The sequence below is a fragment of the Cydia splendana genome, chromosome 19, assembly GCF_910591565.1.
Source record: "Cydia splendana chromosome 19, ilCydSple1.2, whole genome shotgun sequence".
Classification (NCBI taxonomy): domain Eukaryota; kingdom Metazoa; phylum Arthropoda; class Insecta; order Lepidoptera; family Tortricidae; genus Cydia; species Cydia splendana.
The window spans coordinates 8233926-8260558 of record NC_085978.1 but is presented as its reverse complement, the minus strand read 5'-3'; the positions used below and the strand labels follow the sequence as shown (position 1 = coordinate 8260558).

At 35.5% G+C, this 26633-nt stretch overlaps 2 protein-coding genes across 4 annotated transcripts in view; one reads left to right on the top strand and one right to left on the bottom strand.

The window, feature by feature from the left end:
* Positions 1 to 26633, bottom strand: part of LOC134800220 (alpha-tocopherol transfer protein-like) — a 284102-nt gene that overhangs the window by 83767 nt on the left and 173702 nt on the right. The gene's annotated exons all lie outside the window — the stretch shown is intronic.
* On the top strand, positions 611 to 25369 carry LOC134800227 (uncharacterized). Of its 3 annotated transcripts, none has more exons than XM_063772727.1 (6): positions 611 to 828; positions 20725 to 20881; positions 22052 to 22169; positions 23086 to 23220; positions 23678 to 23891; positions 24486 to 25369. In XM_063772727.1, exons 1-6 carry the CDS (start codon positions 666 to 668, stop codon positions 24638 to 24640), a joined length of 942 nt encoding a protein of 313 aa, XP_063628797.1. In that variant the 5' UTR covers positions 611 to 665; the 3' UTR covers positions 24641 to 25369. The 3 variants fall into 3 exon arrangements, with proteins under 3 accessions (XP_063628797.1, XP_063628795.1, XP_063628796.1); XM_063772725.1 differs by lacking the exons at positions 20725 to 20881; positions 22052 to 22169; positions 23086 to 23220; positions 23678 to 23891; positions 24486 to 25369 and adding exons at positions 1859 to 2015; positions 2363 to 2480; positions 2566 to 2700; positions 4586 to 4799; positions 5691 to 6017 and having other exon boundaries at positions 618 to 828; XM_063772726.1 differs by lacking the exon at positions 611 to 828 and adding an exon at positions 17118 to 17340.

The window sequence follows — 26633 nt, the reverse complement described above, 5'->3', positions numbered from 1 at the left end:
TTTATTATGATGGAATTAAGGGTGATTTTCATCTGAATTTCGGAATTATCCGACATTCGGTAATACCCGAATACACCTTATATTTTGAAAATATATCATAAATTGTTATACGGATCATTACACACCCGTGTAATAGGCCCCGTGCATGAACTATAGGGGGCAGCATAGGAGGCGTCAGATTTTTGGCGCGAGGCGTAAATGTGTCGTTTATGCTTCCGATGTAGCCCACAAGCTGGCAGAACCTACTATGCACAAGGAAACGTACCGACGAGAACGGTAAATGGTAGCACTTGCTTTGGCAAAGTACATGTGCACATATGTTTCCGATTCAGGCCACAAGATGGCAGACCCTCCAACGAGCAGGGTCCCTATAGCAATCAAAGAGAAATAACTATCTTGTGCAAAACATAACAGATTGCCTAGTTTATCAGACAGTAGTTGTCAAAAGGTTACACGATAATAACTAGTTGCTGTGACAAAGTGTCAAAAACCATCTTGTGACGTCTGAAGTACTTATAGATACGTAATAAAGTCTACTTTAGAATGTACAATTAATCTTGGATATAAAACTAATTTTGGTTTCATTTGTCCAGTTCAGTGTTGTATAAACAACAACTGTGAACGGTTCGTAGTTTGCTAGGTTCCTAAATATAATTTGTGTGAGAATGACAGAATCTTTAAAGAGTAATATGTTAGAAATCACTCCTCGGACAATTCAAGAAGTAAGAAAGGAGTACAATTTGGATAAGCCAGGAATGATGGACCAAGCTATTGACATTTTGCACAATTGGATTCAAAAACAGGACCATCTCGTGAAGAAGGATTTTTGTAAGTCGTTTCTTCATGATATTTTATATAATATAAGTATTGTTATATTTAAACAAAATAAAAATTATTTTAAGACGATACTTACTAGTTTACTCTTGGAGTCGTTATTTATTTGGGTTACGCTCGAGCTTATTTTATGGTCTAAAAGTAATTTATACTTCTTATTTTTAAGCTGACTAACTAACTTTAATTCGACTTTAGAACATAACTTCACCATAGTTAGTATTAAATTGTATCAAACGTGTTTAGTAATTTAACGTTTATCATAAGGAATAAGTTTTAGAAACTATAATTTTCATAAAAAATGTTAGAGTGATGTTCAGGATGGCGAAGTTAGGGTAATATAATATTTTACTCGGACAAAGTTGGGCACGTTAGGTGAAGTTAGGGTTATCTGCGTTAGACAACATTAATTTGGTTTGATGGTTTTGTCCTTAAGTTACAATTTAAAAAATATTACACATAGGTACTAATCACCAATTTTTTTTTGTTTTTAACTTGTTGATTCAACGATTTAAATCATAGTAGTATACGTAAGTACTTACCTAAAATAAAATTGCAGATAAAATTAGTCAATCAATATGCATGATTGTGGTAGGTCAATAACAACTGCATTATGAAGGTCACTCGGTTTTATGTTGCTATCTTTGCTGCATTATTATCAAGTATTATAATTTATAAAATTAAATGTGTCAATATGGTAGAACGGAGTTTTTTTTAAATAGTAGGTACATAATCTTTCTCCTTGACGGCCCCCGACCTAAAGGCAGACCAAATAAGCGATATGGCTCGATAATGTGAAAACAGATATAAGCGTGAACGAGCTCACACGACACGACGCCCAGGATCGCGCAAAGTGGAGGAAAGAAAGTTGAAAGCGGACCCTGGCAAAGGCCGAGATAACGCTAGGTAGAAGAAGATACTACACTACCAGCCATTTCTAAAATTACCCGCTTTCGATGTTACCCCAATGCAAAATCTAAAAATTAAAACGAAAAACAGTAGATTAACCTTAATTTTTAATTTACAGGTAGAGACTATCTGGAACGCATAATTATTTCTACGAAAGGATCTGTTGAAAAAGCGAAAAAAAGGATTGATAAAGTTTGCACCATGCGGACTATGGTGCCTAACTTGTTCGAGAAAATCCACGCAAAGAATGACTTCCCACATTTACAGGATTTTTAGTAAGTATCACATTTAATGTTGCGTTCTAATTGCGACAGCATTTTGCCGACTGCGTTACCGCAGTAAATGTCAAAATCAATAATGATCAATTTTTTTAACAAACAGATAATACTACAAATTTTAAATTAAATGCACGTATTGCAGAGAATTCGAGTCCTACCGGAAGCGTAAATATTTAAATTTTTACCTTCAATATAACTAAAATCAGTAATGATGTCTGGAGCAAGGTTTATTGACGCGGGTTGAAAGTGATACGTTTCAATGTAACATTAAAAATCTTAAATTTCCAAGTGAGGAAAGCTATTTTAAGTTTTTTTTACTAAAACGTTTATTTTTTGCTTTTCAGCATAAATCTGAATTTGCCAAAAATAACTGAGGATAACTATAGAATATTCATTGCAAAAATCGGCAACAAACCGCTTTCGCCATCTGTGTATTTGCAGGCGTACCAGTTGTCTGTTCTCGTAAGTTATACACCTTTTCTGAAAATCTTATATTGTATTGAATTCTTAGTAAAATATTTAGTGAGTGTTCATTTGTCATTTTCAGTTTTGTGAATATATGAAACTTTACGATTATACACTTGGCTACCACGTGATATACGATATGAGAGATGCCAATATTTTGGATGTCGTCACTAAGATGGACTTGGTGGATCTCCGTAATGTCGTGTCATTTTACACTGTAAGTCATATAAATATTTTTCACATCACATATTCGAAAAAGGGCTTTTTCTTCCCCGCTAGGAGGGATCAAAGTGGCACTTTTCTTCCCTGATAGGAGGGATCAAAGTTCTACTTTTCTGTTCTAGGACACGATTTTTTCTTTCTTGCATACTATTTTTTTTGGTAAAATAATACATATTTTGGAACATAACAATTTCCTCATAGTTGATGTGAAAAGCAGTATGTGTCACACGGTATCAAAATTATTTCGTTTTGGGCGTTAACACTTGAATCCCTCACTACGCTCAGGATTCTACTTTAGAATCACTACGATCACCACAATACGTTCGGGATTCTATTGTAGAATCCATCGCTTCATTCAGGATTCAATGTACGCCCTTGACGGAAATATATCATTTTGATCCCTTGTAACAACTATCCCAAACTACTATTTCAAAATTAGGCGATGGGAAGTATTGAAAGGTGATGGGAAACTGAAGGACTGGAAGAAATAAATACAGCTTTTTTATGTAGAAGTAAAAAAAAGAATAAAGTCAGTTGATCTATGACGGTTTTTCTAATTTATATGTAGGTGGGTACATTGCGGCAATAACATTTATGTGTCATTGTGTCCAAAACATGATTTTTTTTTGCACCTTTTTGGCAGATAGCATGGAATGGATTAATAAAATAAGAATACTGGCAATTCTATATACAGGGTGATTCAGGAGACGTGAGCAGGACTAACACTGCGCATATCGTTAATTATAAGCAACTGTTTCGTATCAGTATTAGTGAGGTTAACATTAATTTTCTAGTCGTGTTGAAAAAAAAAAGTTATACATTTTTTTACGACATGCATGGTCACTCTAAAATTAGAATACTAAACTACCGATATTCTGTGTCAAATTGAATGTCATTACTGTCATCACGGTCTGGTTACTTTTGAAAACTCGTATCTCACTCAAGTTTGACAGTTTATTTCTTCGTAATCAAAATGCCATTACGGTTAAAGAGGTTTTATGTTTATTAATTAGGTCCTGTAGGGTGACCATGATTGTTGAGAATTAAATTTGCCCTCACCAAAAAGTTAAAAAATAGGAAAAAGTGTGGTAGTTTCTCCTAAATACGACGCTGATCGATCAATTATCAGTTACTGAGTGTGCAGGATTCGTACTGCTCACGTCTCATGAATCATCCTGTATAATCGCATTCTTACAATATTAATGTTATTACCAGGTGGCGTTTATTTCGTGTTTTAATTTTATTACAAGCTTTTTATTAACTTGCAATAAAAAGCTTGTAGTAAAATAAAATTAAAACTGCAAAGGGTCAAATCTTGCAAGTTATATTTGACTCACTTCCCGACTTCCAATGAAGCTGAAAATTTTCATACATCGCTTAATTATTTTCATTAATAGTCGGGTGACAATGTAATATTATGGTACAATCGAGCTGATCTGGTAATGGAGACAAGAGGTGGCCATATAAACTCAGTGATCAAAACGAAACCTAATTGTTTTTGACGTTTGTAGACTTGTCTCGATGAGTATTAGTTGCCTGTGGAACGAAAGGTAAAGTCAGCTATTAAATCTTGCACCAACTGCACCTAAAATGTAATTTTTGCCAAAAACTTTGGGCTACGTCACCCATGCTATGTTTTATTTATTTTTTAGGTATTAGTTTTAGTTTTGTAGGTATAGATGGTCAAGAAAAACTTGTCAGTAGAAAAAGGCGCGAAATTCAAATTTTCTATGAGACGATATCCCTTCGCGCCTACATTTTTCAAATTTGCCGCCTATTTCTACTGACAAGATCTGCTTGATCATCTATAGTTTTAATTTTAGGTTACCTTTTATTGTAATAAGTTTGATATTGATTTTGTATATAATGTATGATTCCAGGACGGCTACGGTTTTAGAATAAAAGGCGTATATATATTATCTAATTCGTCTATCATCGGTACTTTTGTCGATGTGTTGAAACAGCTTGTTAGTGCTAAAATCGGGCAAAGAATTTGTGTTTGCAAGACAATGGAAGAATTGTACGAACGCGTACCAAAACATTTGCTACCTGAAGACTATGGAGGTGAACAGAAATCAGTTTTAACACTTTATGGTACGTTAAAAGTTATTATGACTATTGCAATGCGAAAACACGACGCCCTTAAGCCAGAAGTCGATTTAATTGAGTAGTTGAAAAATAATAAATCAATATAATTATTGTACCTTGTAGTGTGTTACACATACATTTATTATTACACATAGAGTTGCTCCGTCTGCCTGTACGCTTATATGTTTTAAACTACTTAACGGATTTAATGAGTTTTTCATCAATCGATAGAGTAATTTAAGAGGAAAGGCCAGCGCAAACCGGCGGAGCGCAGCGCAGATCACCGAGGAGGATTTACGCCGCGCAGCGCACACCGGCGAGGTAAAATTCTCCGCGATACCGCGAGCGTCCGCCAGCGCCCGCAGCCCGAGCGCTGGCAGCTGGCGCACCAGGGACCACTTCGGCGCAGGCCGCGGGATGCCGCGGCATGCCGCCGCGTGTACTCTATCACAAGGGATTAGTGACTAGTGTGCACGAGTTCTCTCCCGTCGTCCCGGCGCTACTCCGGCGCACTCGGGAGGCCTCGGCGCATGCCGGGGGATGCCGCGGCATGCCGGCGCCTACCGCCGCGGTATCCTCTAACGTGCTCCTCAATGCCGCGGAGTAACAATCCTCCGTGATGCTCCGAGGTCGGTCTCAAAGCATTTAAATTTATACCTGAAGGTAATAGAAATAGGGAAGAAAATACATTGATAATTTTAAAGTGATCTGCGCTGCGCTCCGCCGGTTTGCGCAAGCCTGAAGACTTAAATATACAATTTGCTACGGTTTTGTATAAATATCTTGAAATATATTATGATTATGATTACATACATTTTACCCGTACGAAGCCAAGGCGGCTCGCTGGTATTATATTAACTTATTAAAAATACTGAAATGAAAGCCTACTCATTTCAGATGAATGGATAGAAGAAATATCCCAAGACAAACATGTGGAATACCTAAAGGTAATGAGGGGAGCATGCACAAACGAGAAATTACGGCGACCAGACAAATTCAACGATGATTACCTTGGGATGCCCGGATCATTTAAGATGCTTCATGTTGATTAGACTAAATAAATAAATATGACGACCGGTCTGGCCTAGGGGGTAGTGACCCTGCCTGCGAAGCCAATGGTCCTGGGTTCGAATCCCGGTAAGGGCATTTATTTGTGTGATGAACACAAATATTTGATCCTGAGTCATGGGGGTTTTCTATGTACATATATAAGTATGCATTTATCTATATTATTATTAAGTATGTATATCGTTGCCTAGCACCCATAGTACAAGCTTTGCTTAGTTTGGGGCTAGGTTGATCTGTGTAAGATGTCCACCTAATATTTATTTATTAAATAAATAAATTACATCATTTTTTTAACATAATAAATAAGTAAATAAATAAATATACATCTTACACATATCAAACTAGCCCCAAACTAAGCAAAGCTTGTACTATGGGTGCTAGGCGACGATTATACATAGTTATAAATTCATACTTAAGTACATACATAAGAAACACCCATGACTCAGAAACAAATATTTGTGTTCATCACACAAATAAATGCCCTTACCGGGATTCGAACCCAGGACCATCGGATTTATAAGCAGGGTCACCCACTAAGCCAAACCGGTCCAAGCCGGACCGGTCGTCACTATGTACTAGACTAGTTTATTCTCACCATCACCATTTAACTTCCTTGTTTCATTATAAACTTTGTAAACTTTTATTAACCCTGTAACGGTCTATATTGAAAAATCCACAATCCAAGCTTCTTTGCCCTTTCATAGTACTAAAAAATATCTTTAAAAAAAATACAAAAGATGATGTTATAGGGTGATAACTGATAATATATTTGCCTTACATTACAGATTGCACCCTATAAATCGTTAAACGTCTAAATTCAATGTGTATTTTTGCACATTTTGCACAAATGCATTTAAAATAAGTTAGAAATAATTAATACATTATGGATTGTTTCTTTTTACCCATTGCATGAACAAAAATTTTAAGTAACAGATTTTTTTAATACAGGTAAGTAAAATATCCTAACTGGATGGTAACTACATAATTTCTATAAATGTTCCATGGTAAATAGGGCCTCAGATAATTTACGATTAGATTTACCTACTTGCTCTACTCAAAATCAATAAAGGTTGACTGGTAGAGAATGTCTCATGACATTACGTCCGCCTTTTATACTGTAAGGTTTTCTTTTGTTCCATAAAAGTTAAATAAATAAATAAATAAAATCAATCATGAATACAGAAGATACTTAAGTCGAGAACAGTAACTACATTCCCCGATAATTATAGCTAGCGGAGCATTAATTCAAATGACAAGTAATTAGCTCCTTGATTAATTATCAATTATAAAAAAATATCTCTATTTATCAACATTCATTGTCACCCTACTACTCACGTGACTTAATTGCAATGTAAACAACGTAAAGTTATGATTATGACATGAAATTGTTCATTATCAATATTACTTTTTAGGGTTCCGTACCCAAAGGGTAAAAACGGGACCCTACTAACACTACACTGTCCGTCCGTCTGTCTGTCTGTCACCAGGATATATCACATGAACCGTGATAACTAGACAGATGAAACTTTCACAGGTGATATATTTTTGTTGCCGCTATAACAACAAATAGTACTAAAAATAAAATACAACAAACTATACTTGGTCAAGCAAATCCTGTCAGTAGAAAAAGACGCGAAATTAAAATTTTCTATGGCACCATATTCCTTCGCGCCTACATTTTTTAAATTTGGCGCCTTTTTCTACTGACAAGATTTGCTTGACCATCTATAAACAACAAACTAATCCCATACAACAAACGTGATTTTTTACGGAACCCTTCGTGCGCGTGTTCGACCCGCACTTGGCCGGTTTTTTAACGTTTTCAGCCAGAAAATTCAAAGAGGTTGAATTGTAGAATTTGATTAATATGATATGAGCAGTGATCGTTAACCCTTAAACAGCTGGTAGTGTATCTATAGCTACCACATAGCAAATTATTTTTTTTGACGAGCAGAGAAAAGACAACGATCACAAAATGTCATTACCGTAAAGTCTATAAAGTCAGCGATTTTCGAACGCAAAAAAATGGGAGGTGTCTAAACAAAGTTCTTTGACATTTCAGTTGTCAAGTTCAAATCGACAATAAATGGCCGTTTTTGTACGTTCTTCCCGATATAAATGTGTATTATGCCGATAAAAAATACAGAAAGTGCTTTGTGTTGTATTTTTTTGGTTGAATATTAGATAATGTATGTGTAGTAAACTCGGAGTAAATATCTATGGAGCGGCCATTAACAGGCGTTCCCCTCTGCAAAAAGTCCGCGGCCGCCGGTCAAGGAGGTTATATAAAACTAGTTGCCACACGTCATACGCCATTCAGCAAACGTCAGTCTAAGCGGAATGATAGGAGCCGAAAATGCCGAATTGCAGCGTTTTCTCGTTCAAAATGAGATCGAAAACGTCTAGTCTACAAAAAGAACACGTTTCTTATCATATGTAGGTACTGTTACATCTAAATATTATCAAATAGTGCATTAACTTTGCAAATAACTAAAAAACATTGTCAATCTGACAGTGATACCAGTGATTTGGTATTAGATCTAATTTAGGGTAATTCTAAAGAAGACTTTCTAAATATTATTTAGGTACGAGTAGAATTTCTAATAGGAAATATTATGCGAAACTCTGCGTAGGGGGCGCGACTACCACAATCCATCACAATCTGGGGGTCCGCCGCGGAACAAGAAATATTAAATTTCGTTATCTAACCTCTCTATCACTATTGCATATTTGAGCGATAAAGAGAAAAGAGAAAATTTACTAGCTAGCTTAGTGCTACACTCTGGCGGCAGAACATTGCAGTAATACGCCCTATTTGCGTTGCTTTTTATTATATAATTTATGTAACACATTATTTTTATATAACACCTTAGTTTCATATCAACCTAACCTAATCTATTTAATCAAATAAATAGATCTATAAGAATAAAGAAAAGGGGGACGGGGGATCAAAAAGTAGTCGAAAACATCTCGCGTGATTTGTGCACAACCCCTAAATAACGTAAAATTACCGATAGACTATTTATTGAAAATTAATTTTTCCTTTAGTTTCTACATATAGCTGGTCAATCAGATCTTGTCAGTAGAAAAAGGCGGCAAATTTGAAAAATGTATGCGGGAAGGGATATCGTCCCATAAAAAAATTGAATTTCGCGCCTTTTTTACTGACAATATTTGCTTAACCAGCTATATATTTTTATTTAACATGTCAAATATTTTATTAATTTAAGGTATTTACGGCTGTCACTTTCCATAAATAGGCACTTTTAATTTATTACTCTGGTATCACCGTACCAATATTAGTGATGGGACACCATAAAAACCAATATCGGTAAAATCGATATAAACATAATGAATAATATACAGATGGTCATGATGCCTAGCGAACACCAGCCATATCGTACAAACCTCAAGGAGTGATATTCCTAGGCAGATTATGATCTGCCTAGTGACCACCAGCCATATCGTGCTAACTTCAAGGTGTGATATTCCTAAGCAGATCATGAAACGCCGGCATGTCATGATCTGACTAGTGACCACCAGCCATACCGTGCAAACCTCAACATTTAGGCATATCGAATAAGTAGGATGTCCTAAATTTTAGCAAATGATAACCATTGAAATGGCTTGACAGCCTACTTATAGTACGTGTTTGGGTAGCGTATGATTTTAGTACCTACGCATGCTGCTCCAAATGCCACATAGAATACAGCACTAGGAGTGGCAAAAAATGCAAAAGGCAGATTATTAAATGGCGGCGTTTCATGATATGCCTAGGAATATCTCGATATGCCCGATTTTACGATCTACCGCCGATATATATACTAATTATCCCCTACTCAATATCCCTTAAATGACATCCTATGGCCGCGTTCCATCTCTGTCATTAGATCTGCAGGCTCGATAGTATATTGCATTGCTTCCAGAAGTAAACCAACATGTAAAATATTAACTAATGAACTGACAATAAAATATCATTCTATATCAGCTTGCAAGATTCGCCCTAAACAAATTGACAAACTATTAGAAATAAAATCTAAACAATACAAAAATTTAAAGTTAGTAAAATGCTGGTACAAAGACTTGATATTGTATTATTATAATTGATAAAAGCAGAAATTAAAATTCATTGTCAATAAAGTATCGACAATATTATCGGCGCGTCCCTCGCACTATCTAAGTTTACTTAGAACTGACGTCATCTCGTTCACGGACAGGGTTGTCTGTGTTTGTTCTTGTACTTGTGTGAATATAGTTTTTGCTAGTGTTTGATAATTTTGTCGTGTGTGTGTGTAGCGACGCATGCTAAAAATGCATTAGTGTTAACGTTATTTGTGTGCGTTACCTCGTCCCCCGCGCCAAAAATGACAGAATTTTTCAGATAGAAATTAGTGCGCGTCTCTACTCCATAGATATTTACTCCGAGGTAGTAAATCATAAATTATCAAAGTTTTAGTTTTTTAGTAAAATATTTGCTCTTAAAGTTTGTGGTCCAGATGTAACCTCTGCTCGTTTGGGGCACGTACTAGATATCTATACGTGACCACTGCCCTGCAGGGAGTTTACATGACATTTAAAGGTAAGATTATTACTATTAATGAACCCTTCTAGTACAATAGTCACTATTTTAAACAGGTATTTATTTTTTAGTAACTATAACTTTTAGACCTTATTTTGCTGTTTACTAATGTAAACACGGATAAATGGCAGTATTTTCTTATTTACGTTGTGATTTTATTATTTCATCGATTAATATGTAAAGAAGCGACTAACCCTTAAAACTACTCTGTATGGCTAGCAGTGCAGTGGCTGTATATGTACCACATGCCACCGTCCGTAACGGGCAGTGGGCCACAGGGTTTTTTTTATTGAAATAATGAACCTAAAAAAAAAAACAAGAAATTAGTTTTCTTTTAACGTTATTATCTACCGGAATCACTAACCAAAAGTAAAAAATGCGTCAGGCCTGTTTAAGGGTTAATTTTCCAGCAATTTTGGTGCAGCATTGTTGGTTAAAAGCATCTGTATGCCCTACTCTAGGTGTAATAGATAATTAGGGTTAATAACAGTAATATTAACCTTAACCTATCCTCTCCCTAGAAACAAATGGAAGAAAATCCTTTATTTCTACTATGCTGCACCAAAATTGCTGGAAAATTAACGATCACTGGATATGAGTCCGTGACAGTTCCATGTAACGAGTAGAGTAACCATGAGACAGTAAATGTCAGTTAAAACATTTATTAATTATAACAAAATACTTTTACAGATTTTTGAATATCCTTAAGTACTAAACGTAGGTACAGAAAGACATATTTCCGATCGGGACTTATAAATAACATTGTATAATCGTATCATCGAGAGCGTGGAATTGCATATGTAGTAGTATTGTGTGTTTACAGGCATTCTATATTTGAATTTTCTATTTTCTTGTACTATCAGCATACAACCACTACAAATGCAATTCCATCTTCTCGATAATTCAACTATATAATGGAAAGATTCGCAGTAAGTATTTAATTACTACTACGTATGTACATAGTTATTTATATACCCAATTATTTAAAACAATGCGCACTTAAGAGACCTTTGTTGTAAAGGTTTCCAGGGCTATAGAAGATTATAATTAAGTACCTATGTCTTGAATAGGTTGATTTTTTTTTGCCTACTACGAGTATCTTAAGTAGAAGCTTGGTAATTTGTTAAGAGGAAAGGGGACGATCTATTCTCCATACAAACGTAGTCCTCAGTCCTGGATATTGACATTATGGATAATATTTTTCCAGAATTTAATTTATTTTAGTCATAGCTAATTAGCTAATGAGTAAAAATAATGTCCAGGGAGCAAAATGGGGACTATCGTCATTTATTTTATTATGGAATAGTTATTTGTACAACAAGAGATCAAAGTTTGATATTTCTTCGAGTGCTTATTTCGAGTCCCGTGCAAGCGAAAGACTCTATAATAGATTCACGAGCGTAGCGAGTGAATCTAATTTAGAATCTTGAGCGTAGTAAGGGATTCAAAAGCGTACGAGATGTAAATAACTTTGATCTCGTGTAGTACACAAAATTTTTCACCCTAAGCAGTGAGAACATACCTAGAGGGACAGAGATAATAGAACCCAAGTATATCGAAATTTTATTAGACCCCGCATGTTGAAATGACATTTGACTATAAAGGTCACTTGAATGACATTTTGTCTCACTCAGTGAGCAAAATGCGATTTTGCTCACTCGTTTTGTTTCACTCAGTGAGCAAAATGCGATTTTGCTCACTGAGTGAGACAAAATGACTTAGTGAGCAAAATCGCATTTTGCTCACTGTTTTTAAGAAGCAAAGTAGCCTTGTTCGAGCTGCTGAGGTGAAAATTAACAATAACACCGACGCGTTCAGGCCGCTGCAGAAGTGCAGCTGCGGTCAAAAAACTTTATACCTCAGCAGCTCGAACAAGGGTACTTTGCTTCTTAAAAACAGTGAGAAAAATGCGATTTTGCTCACTGAGTGAGACAAAATGACATTCAAGTGACCTTTATAGTCAAATGTCATTTCAACATGCGGGGTCTAATACAAGTTCGAAATACTTGCTGCCGTGTCACGCCAAACTCCGTTAACTCGAGTTACATGAGTTACGGATAACCAGTCTAAATCGTCTTAAAAACCATTAAATATGTTATATGTTATATATTATTGTAAAAGAAAATTAAATATATATCTTGTAAAAGAAAATTTTGAAAATCTTCATTATTTACTGAGAAAAGCATATGGCTAACTCATGTAACTTCATTTTTTTGCCGATGGCGTCAGGCACAACTCAGTTAACTTGAGTTGTATGACTGACACAACCAAAATATCAACATTGTTTCTTAAGTTACCGGAGTTAGGCATGACTGGCCGAGCGCTTGGTTTATACGACAACAATATTGGTATAGTAAAACCATGGTATAATAATATACTCCGCCTGGTACTCCATTCCGAGATTCGCGTATGACCTAACTGACACGCGCCTACGTCATCATGCTGTTTACAGGTTCTCAAACTTTGAAATGTGGGAGAATTTTAACCAACGGTGAAAATTATTTTAACGGCATTAATTTTAAGTTATTCATGTAGAAACATAGTAAAATAAAACAAATCTAATGTATTAAATTAAACTTTATTTATCTATACAAGACAAACGTTTAAAAAACTAATTCACAGTTACACATTAATTACCAAGCTTACGACGTGAAAAGTTTGGAAAACACTGCGACTGCTGACACTGAGCGAGAAGGAAATAACAATTAACACGCGTTCGACAAGGATGACGGTCAGGGCATGAAGTTATCTAGATCCGAATTGTCAAATGTCCACAGCGCTATCCTGTGTTGCCAGTAGTATAAACAGAATTACCCGAAAGTCTGAAATTTCTTTCGTGAATCGGAAGATATTGCTAACGAGTAATTAAAAATGACGTGTTATTGTAAAATTTAAGCTAAAATACATATAAATGAAAATTATAAAATTATAAAGAAATATTTTAACTTATTAACCATAGGTATAATGTACCCATGTAACATGTTATGTTGAAATAAAGTGGCAATGTTATTGTGACGTAATCGCGTGTCACTCTGGGAATGGAAGACCATGTTTTATTAGACCATGAGTAAAACGTGTCACGTTTGATCACGCGTATGTCATGTAACTTGACTTACATGACTTCGTGTGACCACTATAGTATGGAAGAGTTGATCATGCGAAATCATTTAATTCGAATAAAACGAAAACTATTCAATAATGCGAAAAAAAATTTAAAGGGCCTAATCTGTGACCATATTTCCTACATATAGATTAGAAAAAATGAAAAAACCGGGCAAGTGCGAGTCGGACTCGCGCACGAAGGGTTCCGTACCATAATGCAAAAAAAAAACGGAAAAAAATGCAAAAAGAAAACGGTCACCCATCCAAGTACTGACCACACCCGACGTTGCTTAACTTTGGTCAAAAATCACGTTTGCTGTATATGGGAGCCCCACTTAAATCTTTATTTTATTCTGTTTTTAGTATTTGTTGTTATAGCGGCAACAGAAATACATCATCTGTGAAAATTTCAAGTGTCTAGCTATCACGGTTCGTGAGATACAGCCTGGTGACAGACGGACGGACGGACGGACGGACGGACGGACGGACGGACGGACGGACGGACGGACGGACGGATGGACGGACGGACGGACGGACAGCGAAGTCTTAGTAATAGGGTCCCGTTTTACCCTTTGGGTACGGAACCCTAAAAAATACGACGAACCGTCAACGATAACAGCATTTGAATCTTTAAAACTTTAAACGTAATTATCTCGAAACTCAACTTTTAAAGTTACATGAGATGCGCGTGACACGGCAGCTTGGGTTCTATTATCTCTGTCCCTTTCACACTGTTAGCAAAAAGAAACAGACAAAAAAAGTTAAAACGACATTCAGCGGTATATTGAGGGTTTATAATAGACCCCCGAAAACTTCAGGCCGCATCGTTCCAAACCACGTACGAGTATGAATTCTTAATAATTAATTAATAAATATAAAGTTTAAGATTTGATAAAATCTGATAAAATACTATATTTTAGGTATTTTACTGTACAATTAAAATAATGAACTCAAAAAATACACAGATTATCACGCAAAATTAATGATTGTACTTTTAAGAACGTCTACCATAGTTGACAAATAGTACGAATTAAAATAGATAGAGAATTAAAATAGATACAAATTTAAATTGGAAATCACATATTCAAAATATAAAATCAAAAATATCGAGCTTTATATACGCGTTAAGTGTGCTAAAGGTCAACACTGACTTGGAAACCGCGATGTCAGCATATTTCGCTTTTGCGCACGCAAGGCTCCAGTACGGTGTGATTCTGTGGGGGGCCAGCACTGATGCCAATCAACTATTCCTGATGCAGAAGAAATGTATTCGCATACTTACCAACACGCAGATACCAGACAGTTGTCGACCGCACTTCGCTGCATTAAACATTCTCACGCTGCCCTCTATATATATTATGGAAGCGGCACTCTTTGTTAGGAACAATTCCCATCTTTTCACTAAAAAAGTTGTTAACTCGCAAAGAAGGCAAAATTATAAAATTGAAATACAACTACCCCCAACAAAATTAGAAATGTTTAAAAAAGGCCCTTACTATCGATGCATACTTGTAGCAAACAAACTACCCGAAAAAATTATAAACGAAATTCAAGACAACGTGTTCAAAAGGGAACTAAAAAATTTGCTGCTAAATAAATGCTATTATTCCATAGACGAGTACCTGAATGATGAATCTTTGCCTAAATAAAATAATAATAACTTAAATTAAATAAATAATTAAATAATAATAACTTATATTGATAATTTAAATTAAATATACTTAAATAATTAAATAAATAATAACTTATAATGATAATTTAAATTGAATATATACTTACCTATAATATTATTGAATGAATGATAAATTGATGAATTGAATATATTTAATGCTGATTTATTAATGAATGATGAATTGAATTAAATATTCTTAATGCTAATTTATTAATGATACTATGGGAGTGTATTTAAAAACAAATTAATAACAATAAATCAATGGTAGGTAACTAATGTAATAACATAAGTATAAAATAATAAATATTAGCTTTTATTCTTATGCCTTGAACATAAGTATCAAAATGCGTTTATTTTAAACTATGTACATATATGTGCCTGCACTGCACGTCCTAGTTATAGTTTAGTTTTAAGAAACATTTGCTGTGCCCTAACAGGGTTCATGTGTGAACTTACCCTAATGTAATATCTGTCTTGTACCACATGATTATTATGCAATAAATTATGAATTATGAATTATGAATTATGAATTACGTCTCCGCAATTCGGACCGTATCTTACAAAGTTTATTTTTTACAAAACAAAGTTGTCGATTGAAGTGTCAGTTGATGTTCGTTATTTCCATATTATTTTAATGAAATTGTATGTCTTTCCCATCACGGAACAATGGTGTTCCGGACCTTTGGGAGGCGTGCGCGGAGCCGAAGCCAACACGTAGAGGCCCTTTTGACACTTTAATGAAATGTAAGGGGTACACCGAGCGGATGCTGCCCTTACTCGTGTGATGGGATGCACGCAGAGGCAGCACCCGCCAGGGTGTAAGGGCTATTGAGAGTTGATGGTATCTAAAATGAACTAGGTTATTGGGTGAAAGCGATGGACTAAGTACTGAGCTATGGGGTAAAAAACCGGACGCCTGCCTAATAAAACGGTATGCAATTTTATTTCCGGCAGACGGTGACTCGCCCTCACAAGATGGGCCCCCACAAAAAGCGACATCTAGGATGGCTCAAGGGCAACACCGGTGTGAGCGGCTAATTAAATTTATTATTACGTTTTGTTTTTGTGTTCGATCGCGGTAATTAAACTTAATTGTTTGTATAACTTAAGAAAACATGAGTGCAGGTATTAAGTGATGAAGAAGGATTAAATTTTTCAAGTTGTCTAATAGGTGTGTTCTCACTGCTCAGGTGAAAAATTTTTTGTACTACACGAGATCAAAGTTATTTACATCTCGTGCGCTTTTGAGTCCCTTACTACGCTCAAGATTCTAAATTAGATTCTTGATTATTATAGAATCTTTCGCTTGCACGGGACTCAAAATACGCACTCGAAGAAATATCAAACTTTGATCTCTTGTTGTACAAATAACTATTAAAATCACCATATTACGTGCAGTCGGTATCGTCATTCATTTTACTATAGACATTGACAAACACCAACGTTGGTGTTCTGGCCGCTGCTCTACATGTTGGCACGTTCTAGAATCATAAATCATAACGATTTGATGGAATTTACTTTAGGTTTTTTTGTATATTTTATATCACGTACCTATTTTTATTTCTTTTACTTCACTTTTTTATCATAACATTATGATATCACGATTTTTTAGAGTAAAAAAGACAATAGATATTACTGCATATCATTCTGCTTGTCTCATGAATAAGTAGGTACGAATTGTAAAACAGTTGCACCTACAGTCACCACACGGGATTGTCATTTAGGGTTCTTGTTAAATAGGAAATCCTATAGCGTAAGTATTGAACAACGAATTTAGCTAGAACCCTAAATCGCGCAACAATCGCGAAGCGTATTGGTACATGTAAGTTGAAGTGTTATTCATAAACTTGATCCACGATATAAATAGGTTCGCGTCTTAATTATCTAATTCAGTGTAGCCTTAACAACTTCCGCGTGTGGTTTGATATCAATCTCGAGGCAAATACGTTATAATCTTATAATCATGACGGAATCAACAAAAAGAGATATTTTACAAATAAATGCTCGCACTGTCCAGGATGTTAGAAAAGAATACGATTTGGACAAGCCGGGAATGATGGACCAAGCTATTGATATTTTGTACGATTGGATTCAAAAACAGGAACACTTTGTTAAAAAGGATTTTCGTAAGTTTCTACTATAGGATTAATTTTTCTATTATATACCTAAGCTCAGAGATATTTTTTTAACCGATTTAAAAAAAGAGGAGACTTCTAATATAGTTATTGGGGTGATTTGACTGCCCTAAATTGATATATTGGATAAGCCAAATTAATTATAATTTGCTCTGTAAATATTCCAACCACAAATTTTCAATTCACTAGAATAATTAAATTTTAATTTGAATTTTTAACAAGCAGAAACGTCTGCGAACGATGCTATTAAGCTTAGAATAAATTTAAAAGTGGAAAAATTACTGTCTTGGGTGAGACTTGAACTCACGACCCCTGGACAAGACAGTTGCACAAAGACAGGACAGTAATTTTTCCACTTTTCAATTCAATTAAATTTTAATTTATCAATTGCTAGCATATGCATATTGTTTTAACTTAATTAAGTTATATCAATTATGTAATTTGAATGTGTTCATTTAATGTTCAATATTTATTTATGTAAAGTGTAATTGTGTTGTGTACATTAATGTGTCTAATGATCATTGTTGGTCGAAATGTATATATATAGGTATTTATGTCTTTACTCATCACGGAACTATGGTGTTCCGGATATTTAGGAGGCCTGCGCGGAGCCGACGCCAACACGTAGAGGCCCTTTTGACAGTTTAATTAGATGTAAAAGGTGCACCGAGCTGATGCTGCCCTTGCACGTATCATGGGATCACGCAGAGGCAGCATCCGCCAGAGTGCAAGGACTATTGGGAGTTGATGGAATCTAAAATGAAATAAGTTATTGGCCGAAAGTGATGGACTTGGGCTAATAACGTTTGGTATGCTATTTTATTTTCCTTCAGACGGTGACTCGACCCCACGAGATGGGCCCTCACAACAAGCGACATCTAGGATGACTCAAGGGTAACACCGGTGTGAGGGTTGGGAAAGATAATTATGTGTTACTGGACTTTAAACAATTCAATTCAATTCATTTATTTGTCGAAAAGCAGGTAGTGTTACAAACAGGTGTTACAGACATATAATTAAGTTCTCCACTTTTGGCCGTATGAGGCATACAAATATTTAACGTGAGTGGCGGTGTAGCTCATGAGCTACAAATTAATTGAATCATTGTCATCATAATAACATATAGCCAACTCGCCACTTACGTTTCCACGTCTACCTCTCAGCTATCGCAGCTCTCCCGACAGTCCCGACTCCACTCTGGTCAGCTGGCTTGATCCTGTCCCACCCACCAACCTTTCGAGTGACAGAGCTCCCCTAGGAGCACTCGGGTACGTGACGTGGGGTCGCTATTCTCCAACAGCTCGCCACAACCTGCCCTGCGTTGACTGATTGCACTGGTAAATAAGTATATATTATAATATCTTGCCTTAGCAAGATACTGCTCAATTTTGACAAAAAACAAGGTAATTGTATAAAATCCTAGTAGTATGAGACGTCTAGCGTAATTCATATTAGTTTTCACTGTAACAAGGTACGAAATTTAATGATACAATACATACGAGTAAAATAAATTCCTTGACTAAACATTCGTGAATTTAAACTTGCCTAAACATAATTTTTGAATGTGTTATAAAAAAATTCAATGTCTGTTTGGCAACCGGTTTTACCTAATCATTACAAACGTAGCGTTTAATTCTGCCGCACTAAGCACTACGCATATAAATATAAATAAATAAATAAAATTTATAGGACAATTTTACACAGATCGACCTAGTCCCACAGTAAGCTCAATAAGGCTTGTGTTGTGGGTACTAGACGACGATATATATAATATACACACATATATATAAATACTTATATACTCATACATAGAAAACATCCATAACTCAGGAACAAATATTTGTGATGAACTGATAAACTCACAAATAAATGCCCTTACCAGGATTCGAACCCGGGACCTCCTGCTTCGTAGGCAGGGTCACTACCGACTAGGCTAGGAGGCCGTATAGTCATAGTCATATACATAACAGCTATTGTAAAATCTATTTGAATTTTAAATTTGTTATTCTTCTTGTTATAAAAAAAGGCTTCCACCATATTTCTACTGATTTCGAAAATGTCTTATGTATGCTGGTAGAGCATATAACGTTGTTCGTTGGTTGCTTTTAATAAAGTGATCTTTATATTACTGGTCTTTCCAAAAGCCACGATGCACTGCCGGTACCTGGTGTTGAGTAAGGATTGGTTGTCGGACCCTGACACCAGAAAGACGTATTGCAGCGTTATAGTTCATTATTTTAGACGCCTGTATAAAATCGATTAGCAATGTTGAGCTACGTATTATTTGGTTGTAACAAAATAAATAAAGTTGTGTAGAGAGTAACTCCGTCTATTGGCGCATTGTTGAAATAAAGTTGCGTAGAGAGTAACGCCATCTATTGGCGTGTTGTTGAACTGAGATGACAGGTAGAAGGCTTTGGAACGTCGAGAGGTTTCTCTCGAGTGAGCGTAGGCACGAGTTGGCGTTTTTGTTGGTATGTTGGTAGACTGGTCGAGCAGGTTTGCCAACTTGACTGAGGCGGGAGCGGAGAGGCTCCGCCGCTGGTAGTTCTTCTTGATCGGACCGCGCTAGAGATCGGACGTACTCGTTAGCCAACCTCGTGCCTAACTTGCTACGTTCCTGAAGGTTTATACCTGAAGGATTATTTTGATAGCTTATAGAATCCCGCGTTCTTTAACCATTTAGCTAAGTGTTTTATTTCAAGTGTTATTTTGATTTCTTATGTTTCATTAGAAGCTTACTTTTGTGAAATAAAGAAATGATGTGTTATGTGTTGTTTTAACTTGTTTTGAAAAGATTTGTCCCTCTGAGTTTGTTGCCGGTCCCATATAGGGCTAAATCTTCTCAGGTCAGATATGTAGGGTTGAAGCCGGCCTAGTTTGACTTGAATAAAGAATTAAACGGTTTCTTTTTACTTTCATATCGCTCCCTTGAGTTAAAAATAGCAATTGGTTCTTTTAAACATTTAGTACTGAAGTATAGTAGGCACTAGTATGGTTAACGAGTCCTAATGTTTATTTCATGCACTGGTAGCAATGGTAGCATATTGGTTTAGCTGTGAAGTCATACATTATCGTACTACCCCCACGCGCCCACCGCCTTTCAGACCATCGGGATTCGACATATGCATATTTATAAGGTATTCACATAAATACTGTTGTTCTAAAATATGATTTACTTATCTAGTTTATTTACATCTCATTAGTGTGAAAAGGGCAACTGCGTGTTGGCTTTGGCTCAGCGCATGACTCCTAAATGTCCGGGGGAACACCATTCTTCCGTGATGAGTAAAGACATACTTAATATTAAGTATTATTAGTTTTAGTAAGTAAGTACACCATTCTTAGCAAGTATATCTAATTATAATTTTTCAGGTAGAGACTATTTGGAACGCATCATCATTTCTACAAAAGGATCTGTCGAAAAAGCGAAAAAAAGGATGGATAAAGTTTGCACTATGCGGACTATGGTGCCTAACTTGTTCGAGAAATGTCACGCGAAGAATGACTTCCCACGTTTACATGATTGGTAGTAAGTACAGTAGAACCTCGATACCACGAATCTCAAGGTGTAAGTCAAACAGTTCGTGTTATAGAGTTTTCATCTTACAGAAGGTGTCGGTCTAAAGTGTGTCTTATAGGATTTTGTTTGTCTTAAAGAGGTTTAAAGTTACAGAGGTAAAACAAATGAAAAATTCGTATTATAGAGTTACCTAATTAATACAAAGGTGTCTTAATGTCTTCTTCGGGTTGGGTTCATTGGGTCAAATCTCTAGGTTTATCCATAAATAACTTCAAGATAAAGAGGTGATAAAAATAATCCGTCTATTTTTTTCCTCCCCTAGAAGTGAAATTCCAATTTTCAAGTAGAAGGGGAACCGTGAAAGGAAACCGTTAGTGGTTTCGTTTTAAGTTATAATATTTCAAGTCATCGAAGTTTTGAGCTTTTAAGGGAAGGGAAATAGCATTTTACTAACGAGGATTTTACCTAACGAGCTTTCACTGTAAGAAAACTTAATCTCATCTTTTCTTATTTTTCTCAGTTTCGTTACGAATGTTAGCTATACAAATTTGCATTTTTGTATTGTTAATTTTCGTTACGAAACTGAGAATGTTAAGAAAAAATTAGACAAAGGTACAATAAATTTGCAAATGACCCTGTAATTAACATTTATATCAATCTTACAATAAATAATAAAATGTTTGGACATGTGATAGGTACATAACCACGCATAAACAGGTAAGATCCAATTTGGCTATAATATAGTTTAGAACTCGGAACAAAATTACAAATTTAAAAAACGTTCCTAGCTGCTCTCGCGTTGATAAATTCGATTTAGATATTATTTATAAAGAGACATATTTCAGAACCTATTATGATCAAGAAAACTTTTTGAACTAATAATAAATACCTACTTTGACTTTTATTTTTACCTAGAGCTGTTTTGTAGTTAGTCCTTATAGTCCGACTGGTCGGACAGCGAGGAATTAAAATTCCTTATCGACCGACATGTCGGATAAGACTGACGGACCACGACGCTGGAGGGAACTGAATAATTATGATTATTATATGAATATGATACTCCACTGTTGTTTACTCCATGCTAGGTATACAGACCTACGTTTGAACCGGTAGCGCATCTTATTTTCAAGTTTTTTTGTATTTATTTATAATGCAATAAATACAATGTTTATTTTTCAGCATTAACCTTAACATGCCAACAATAACTGATGACAAATATAGAATATTCATTGCAAAAATAAACAACAAACCACTTTCGGCTTCGGTGTTTCTGGAGGCGTATCAATTCTCAGTTATTGTAAGTTACGTATTAATTGGTATTAATAAAGGATTACTCACGTTAGACCGGGCCGTGTCCAGGCCGAAGCTTCCGGCGCTTACTTTTCTATGACATGGGAGGCGATCACGTGATGCTTTCCATAGAAAAGTAAGCGCCGGAAGCTCCGACCCGGACACGGCCCGGACACGGCCCGGTCTAACGTGAGTCATCCTTAAGTCCCTCTTGTAGGAGTATGTTGTTGTGAAGTATTCAGATGGACTTGGCTTATTTGATATTTATAATACAATAAAAGGTTTGGAGACTCATTATTTACTTTGCTATGAATATAAATTTAATCATATCCAATGAAGTTTAAATGAAAACCAAAGTCAAACAGTTAAATGAATGCCTTTCTGTAAATCATACACAACTACAGGCTGGTTCAAAAATACTTTGAATTTTTTACTGCGACACAACTTTAATAATTTTTAACAAAATTTGAGGATAATGCGTTTTTTTAGTTAAATTATTGTAATTTAAATTTTTAACGATATTTTGCAATAGATAAAATAAAAATAAACTGCCAATTAGTTTTTGGGCCAACCATTATATATAGTTCGTTTTTTTTAGCATTAGAAAGAACTTGAAATAAGGTAAGGGATCTTTACATGTATATTAATTGAAAAACGCTTTTTAAAAATCAGTAACTATTACTTATGAAAGCAGAAGTATATAAATGATCGTATTAGATTCATAATTGTTACATATTTGCCGTAACTTATTTTTAAAATGTGTTTTTCAATAAAAAGACACATCAAATCAAGATTGTTTACCTTATTTCTAATGCTAAAAAAACGAACTATAGGTACATGGCGGGCTTTACTTAAGTTTTCGCCTTTACTTCTTTAACTTTTTCTTATAAAAAATCATTACTATAAAACGTTTTTTTTTTCAGCTTTGTGAATACATGAAACTTCACGATTACACTATTGGTTACCACGTGGTAGTCGATTTGAGAGACACCAATATTTTGGATGTGGTCAGTAAGATTGACTTAGTGGACCTCCGCAATGTAATGACGTTGTACACTGTAAGTATATAAATATACAGTATAGCCCTAAAATACGTAAACTTTTTGGGCCAACCTGTACACCCATAATTTTTTTATTATTCCTTCATCCATTTTTTTTTCTTTATTCAAAAGCAGTCATCCTAGGCACTCTAAGTTAAATATTTTCGTAGTCTTATCGAGACTACTAGATGTTGACATCGGTTTAATCGGCAGCATTACTGCATTGCAATGCATTACTAGTACTACCAAATGCATTACTACCGGAAATGTCAAAATCAATATTGATACCAATGAGTAAACTAAGTATAATGGGTAGTTGATACCCTGATTTTTGACACTTGCGCGACAAATGTTGCGCTGCAATACTGCAGCAGTAACGCTGAAAAAGATAAATCTTGAAAACAATAAATTTTAGAATGATTATAAGTTTAATTCTGCACTTTGTGACCCTCATATCAGTCATGTCTGATTCCAGGATGGCTACGGTTTTCGAATTAAAACTATACACGTATTATCTAATTCATCCATGATCGGAGCTTTCGTCGATATTTTAAAACAGATCCTTACCGCTAAACTCGGACAAAGGATCTCTGTTTGCAAGACAGTAGAAGGGTTGCACGAATACCTACCTAAACATTTGCTGCCAAAAGATTACGGAGGAGAACAGAAATCTATTTCCATACTTTATGGTAAGTAAGTTGAGGCCGATAGTGCTAATGGCATATTTAACTCTGTTGGTATTTGGTATTTGGTGTGTTGGTTTGGTTTGGTGGTTTGGTGTTGGTGGTTGGTTGTTGCTTTTTTTCTGTCGGTATGAAGCTAGCATCCTGACATGGACATTTACTGTAATAAGCTCAACACAAGCCAATTTATTGAGGTTACTGTGAAATTAAGTAGTTCAATTTGAGTAAGAGTATTCCATAAGATTTATTTAAACTGAAATAAATAATATGATTTGTTCTCCAGTTGTATTTATTATTATTTATTTATTTATTTTATTGGGGACATCTTACACTGATCGACCTAGCCCCAAACTAAGCATAGCTTGTACTATGGGTACTAGGCGACGATATATATATACTTATATAGATAAATACATACTTATATACATAGAAAACACCCATGACTCAGGAGGGGATGTTCATCACACAAATAAATGCCCTTACCGGGATTCGAACCCAGGACCATCGGCTTCGCAGGCAGGGTCACTACCCACTAGGCCAGACCGGTCGTCGTCGTGTATATTTGTGTCTTTACGTAATTGAACAGTGAACTGTTTTCAGATCAATGGTTAGAAGAACTGTCGTTAGACAAGCATGTGGAATACATGGAAGAAATGAGAGGAGCATGCACCAATGAAACATTAAGACGTCCAGACAAATTTAACGATGACTATCTTGGGATGCCCGGCTCCTTTAAGATGCTGCATGTTGATTAGACTGGGTCCGGTTTCTTTGAAGTTATCAAAGAAAATAAAATTTGAACTTGTTAAATATTTCAGTTGAGTCAAAATTCTTTTCTTTATCTTGTTTTTTGTCCCCAATGTGACGGAGTAGTGATTTTTGTATGGGGTGAAATGTTGTTTTTAATTTTTCTAGTGGTAATTATAATCTACAGCTACAAAGACATACAGTAGCACTCGACTTTTTTATTTTTTGGTTAAAAACAAAAATACGAGCGTGACAGAGTGGTCAGAAACAAGATAATGTAAATAATTATGACCCAGATACAGTTAGTTGCCAATAGATAGGTACATTGTATACTTTCATTAAAGCGAACGAGATGTTTACAAATATCAGGAACCTGATCCAGATTTGATAAATTTTACAGTTTTGTTCTTATTTTGCGCGGCGAAGGCGCTGATTGATGCTTGCGAAGTGAAACCAAAGTTACAATCCGAATTAAATGTCATATACCAAGGAAAAAATACCTCCAGTATCCAAGGCTGGAATCGCAGCGTTCTTCGTTTACTCAACAGATGCCCGAACCGCTATTCTCTTCTGTTGTCTATTTTCTGTTAGTATACTTAGTATGTTGGTGAGGTGTAAGTGTAAGTGTAAGACTAAATATGAATAAGACTTTTTAAAGTAAGATTTTTTTATTTTGTTTTCCAGTAGCTTTACATCGTAAAATATTTTGTATCGAAAATATATGCTTTAAAACTGTGGTATAATATTTTTTTCTTTCACCTATTAAATGTCTGGAGTAGTAAAAAAGTAATTCGATGTAATGGACACTTAACAACATAGATGTAACTTAACAATGATGTTAGATATGATCTGACACCCATTTGTGTCCTACATTGCCTCATTTCTTTTGTCTTGAATTTTGCCCTATAGGGATCGTGCGAGTTGGAGGGTCTGCCTTCTAGCGGCCTGATCTGATTCTGATCGGAAACATAAACTATACATTGACACATCACGCCAAAGCAAGTGTTGCCCTCAGCAGTTGACGTACGTTTTCTTGTGTATTGTAGATTCTGCCATTTTGTGGGCTACATTAATAGCATAAACTTGACATATTTACACTTCGCGCCAATAAACAGGGGGCTCCTGTGCTGCCCCCTACAGCTTATGCACGGGCCCTATAAAGGGTTAAATTATAGTGTCAAAAGTGAAAAGACAACACCAACACCTCTAATCGGTTCAGCCATATTGCCGTATACCTCGCCTTTAAGAAAATTACGATCTCCATAGCGCAACTTCGGCAGTTCCACGTAGCAGGACGACCGTTACAGCGTGGAAAACTATCAAACGTGCCGACTAGCCGGGAAGCACTCTATTTACTGCCCAGACGTGAGTTTCGTGGTAAATAAACTGATAGGTTTAGCTTAAAGTTAGCACCTAAGATACGCTGACCGGCAGAAATTTGCTATGGCTATCCGCATAGGTACATTTTGCTGATTTGAAAAGCATGTGTTAAAATGAAATAGTTTTAGCATTTAACGAAATAGACAAATACTAAGGTGATCTAAAATAAAAACTGATGAATAATGTTTCGACAAGCGTCTTTGAAAACGAAAAATTTAATTCTGCATTACGACGTATTTAGGTGCATTTCGCTGTTGGTCCCATACTAAATGTTGTACAGTATTTATCTCTCAGAGTATAGTCAGACATAACAAAATCACCCTGTATTATTTATTCTATGTGTTCTAATGATGTGGTTTTTTTACTTTCTTAGCATATCCATATAAAATGTAGCCTATAGTTTCCAAGGAAATTATTATAAGTCTCTTTCGGTTAATCATAAAAGATGAAGAAAAAAAAAACTATTTGATCCCCTTTCATTGGTTTTTTACTACTTGTAAAAAGCATCATTCATTCTTTTCATTAGTTATAAAACCATAAATATGGCCAACTAATTGTCACTATATTTAAGTACGCAATTTTCAGATTACTCGTGCCTAATTTAATAATATGAAACTGAAA

Coding starts and splice junctions, on each gene's coding strand:
- LOC134800227 (XM_063772727.1), top strand. CDS start 666: ATGACAGAATCTTTAAAGAGTAATATGTTAGAAATCACTCCTCGGACA. Junction 23,221..23,677: donor ATGTAATGACGTTGTACACT/GTAAGTATATAA, acceptor GTCTGATTCCAG/GATGGCTACGGTTTTCGAAT. Junction 23,892..24,485: donor ATCTATTTCCATACTTTATG/GTAAGTAAGTTG, acceptor AACTGTTTTCAG/ATCAATGGTTAGAAGAACTG.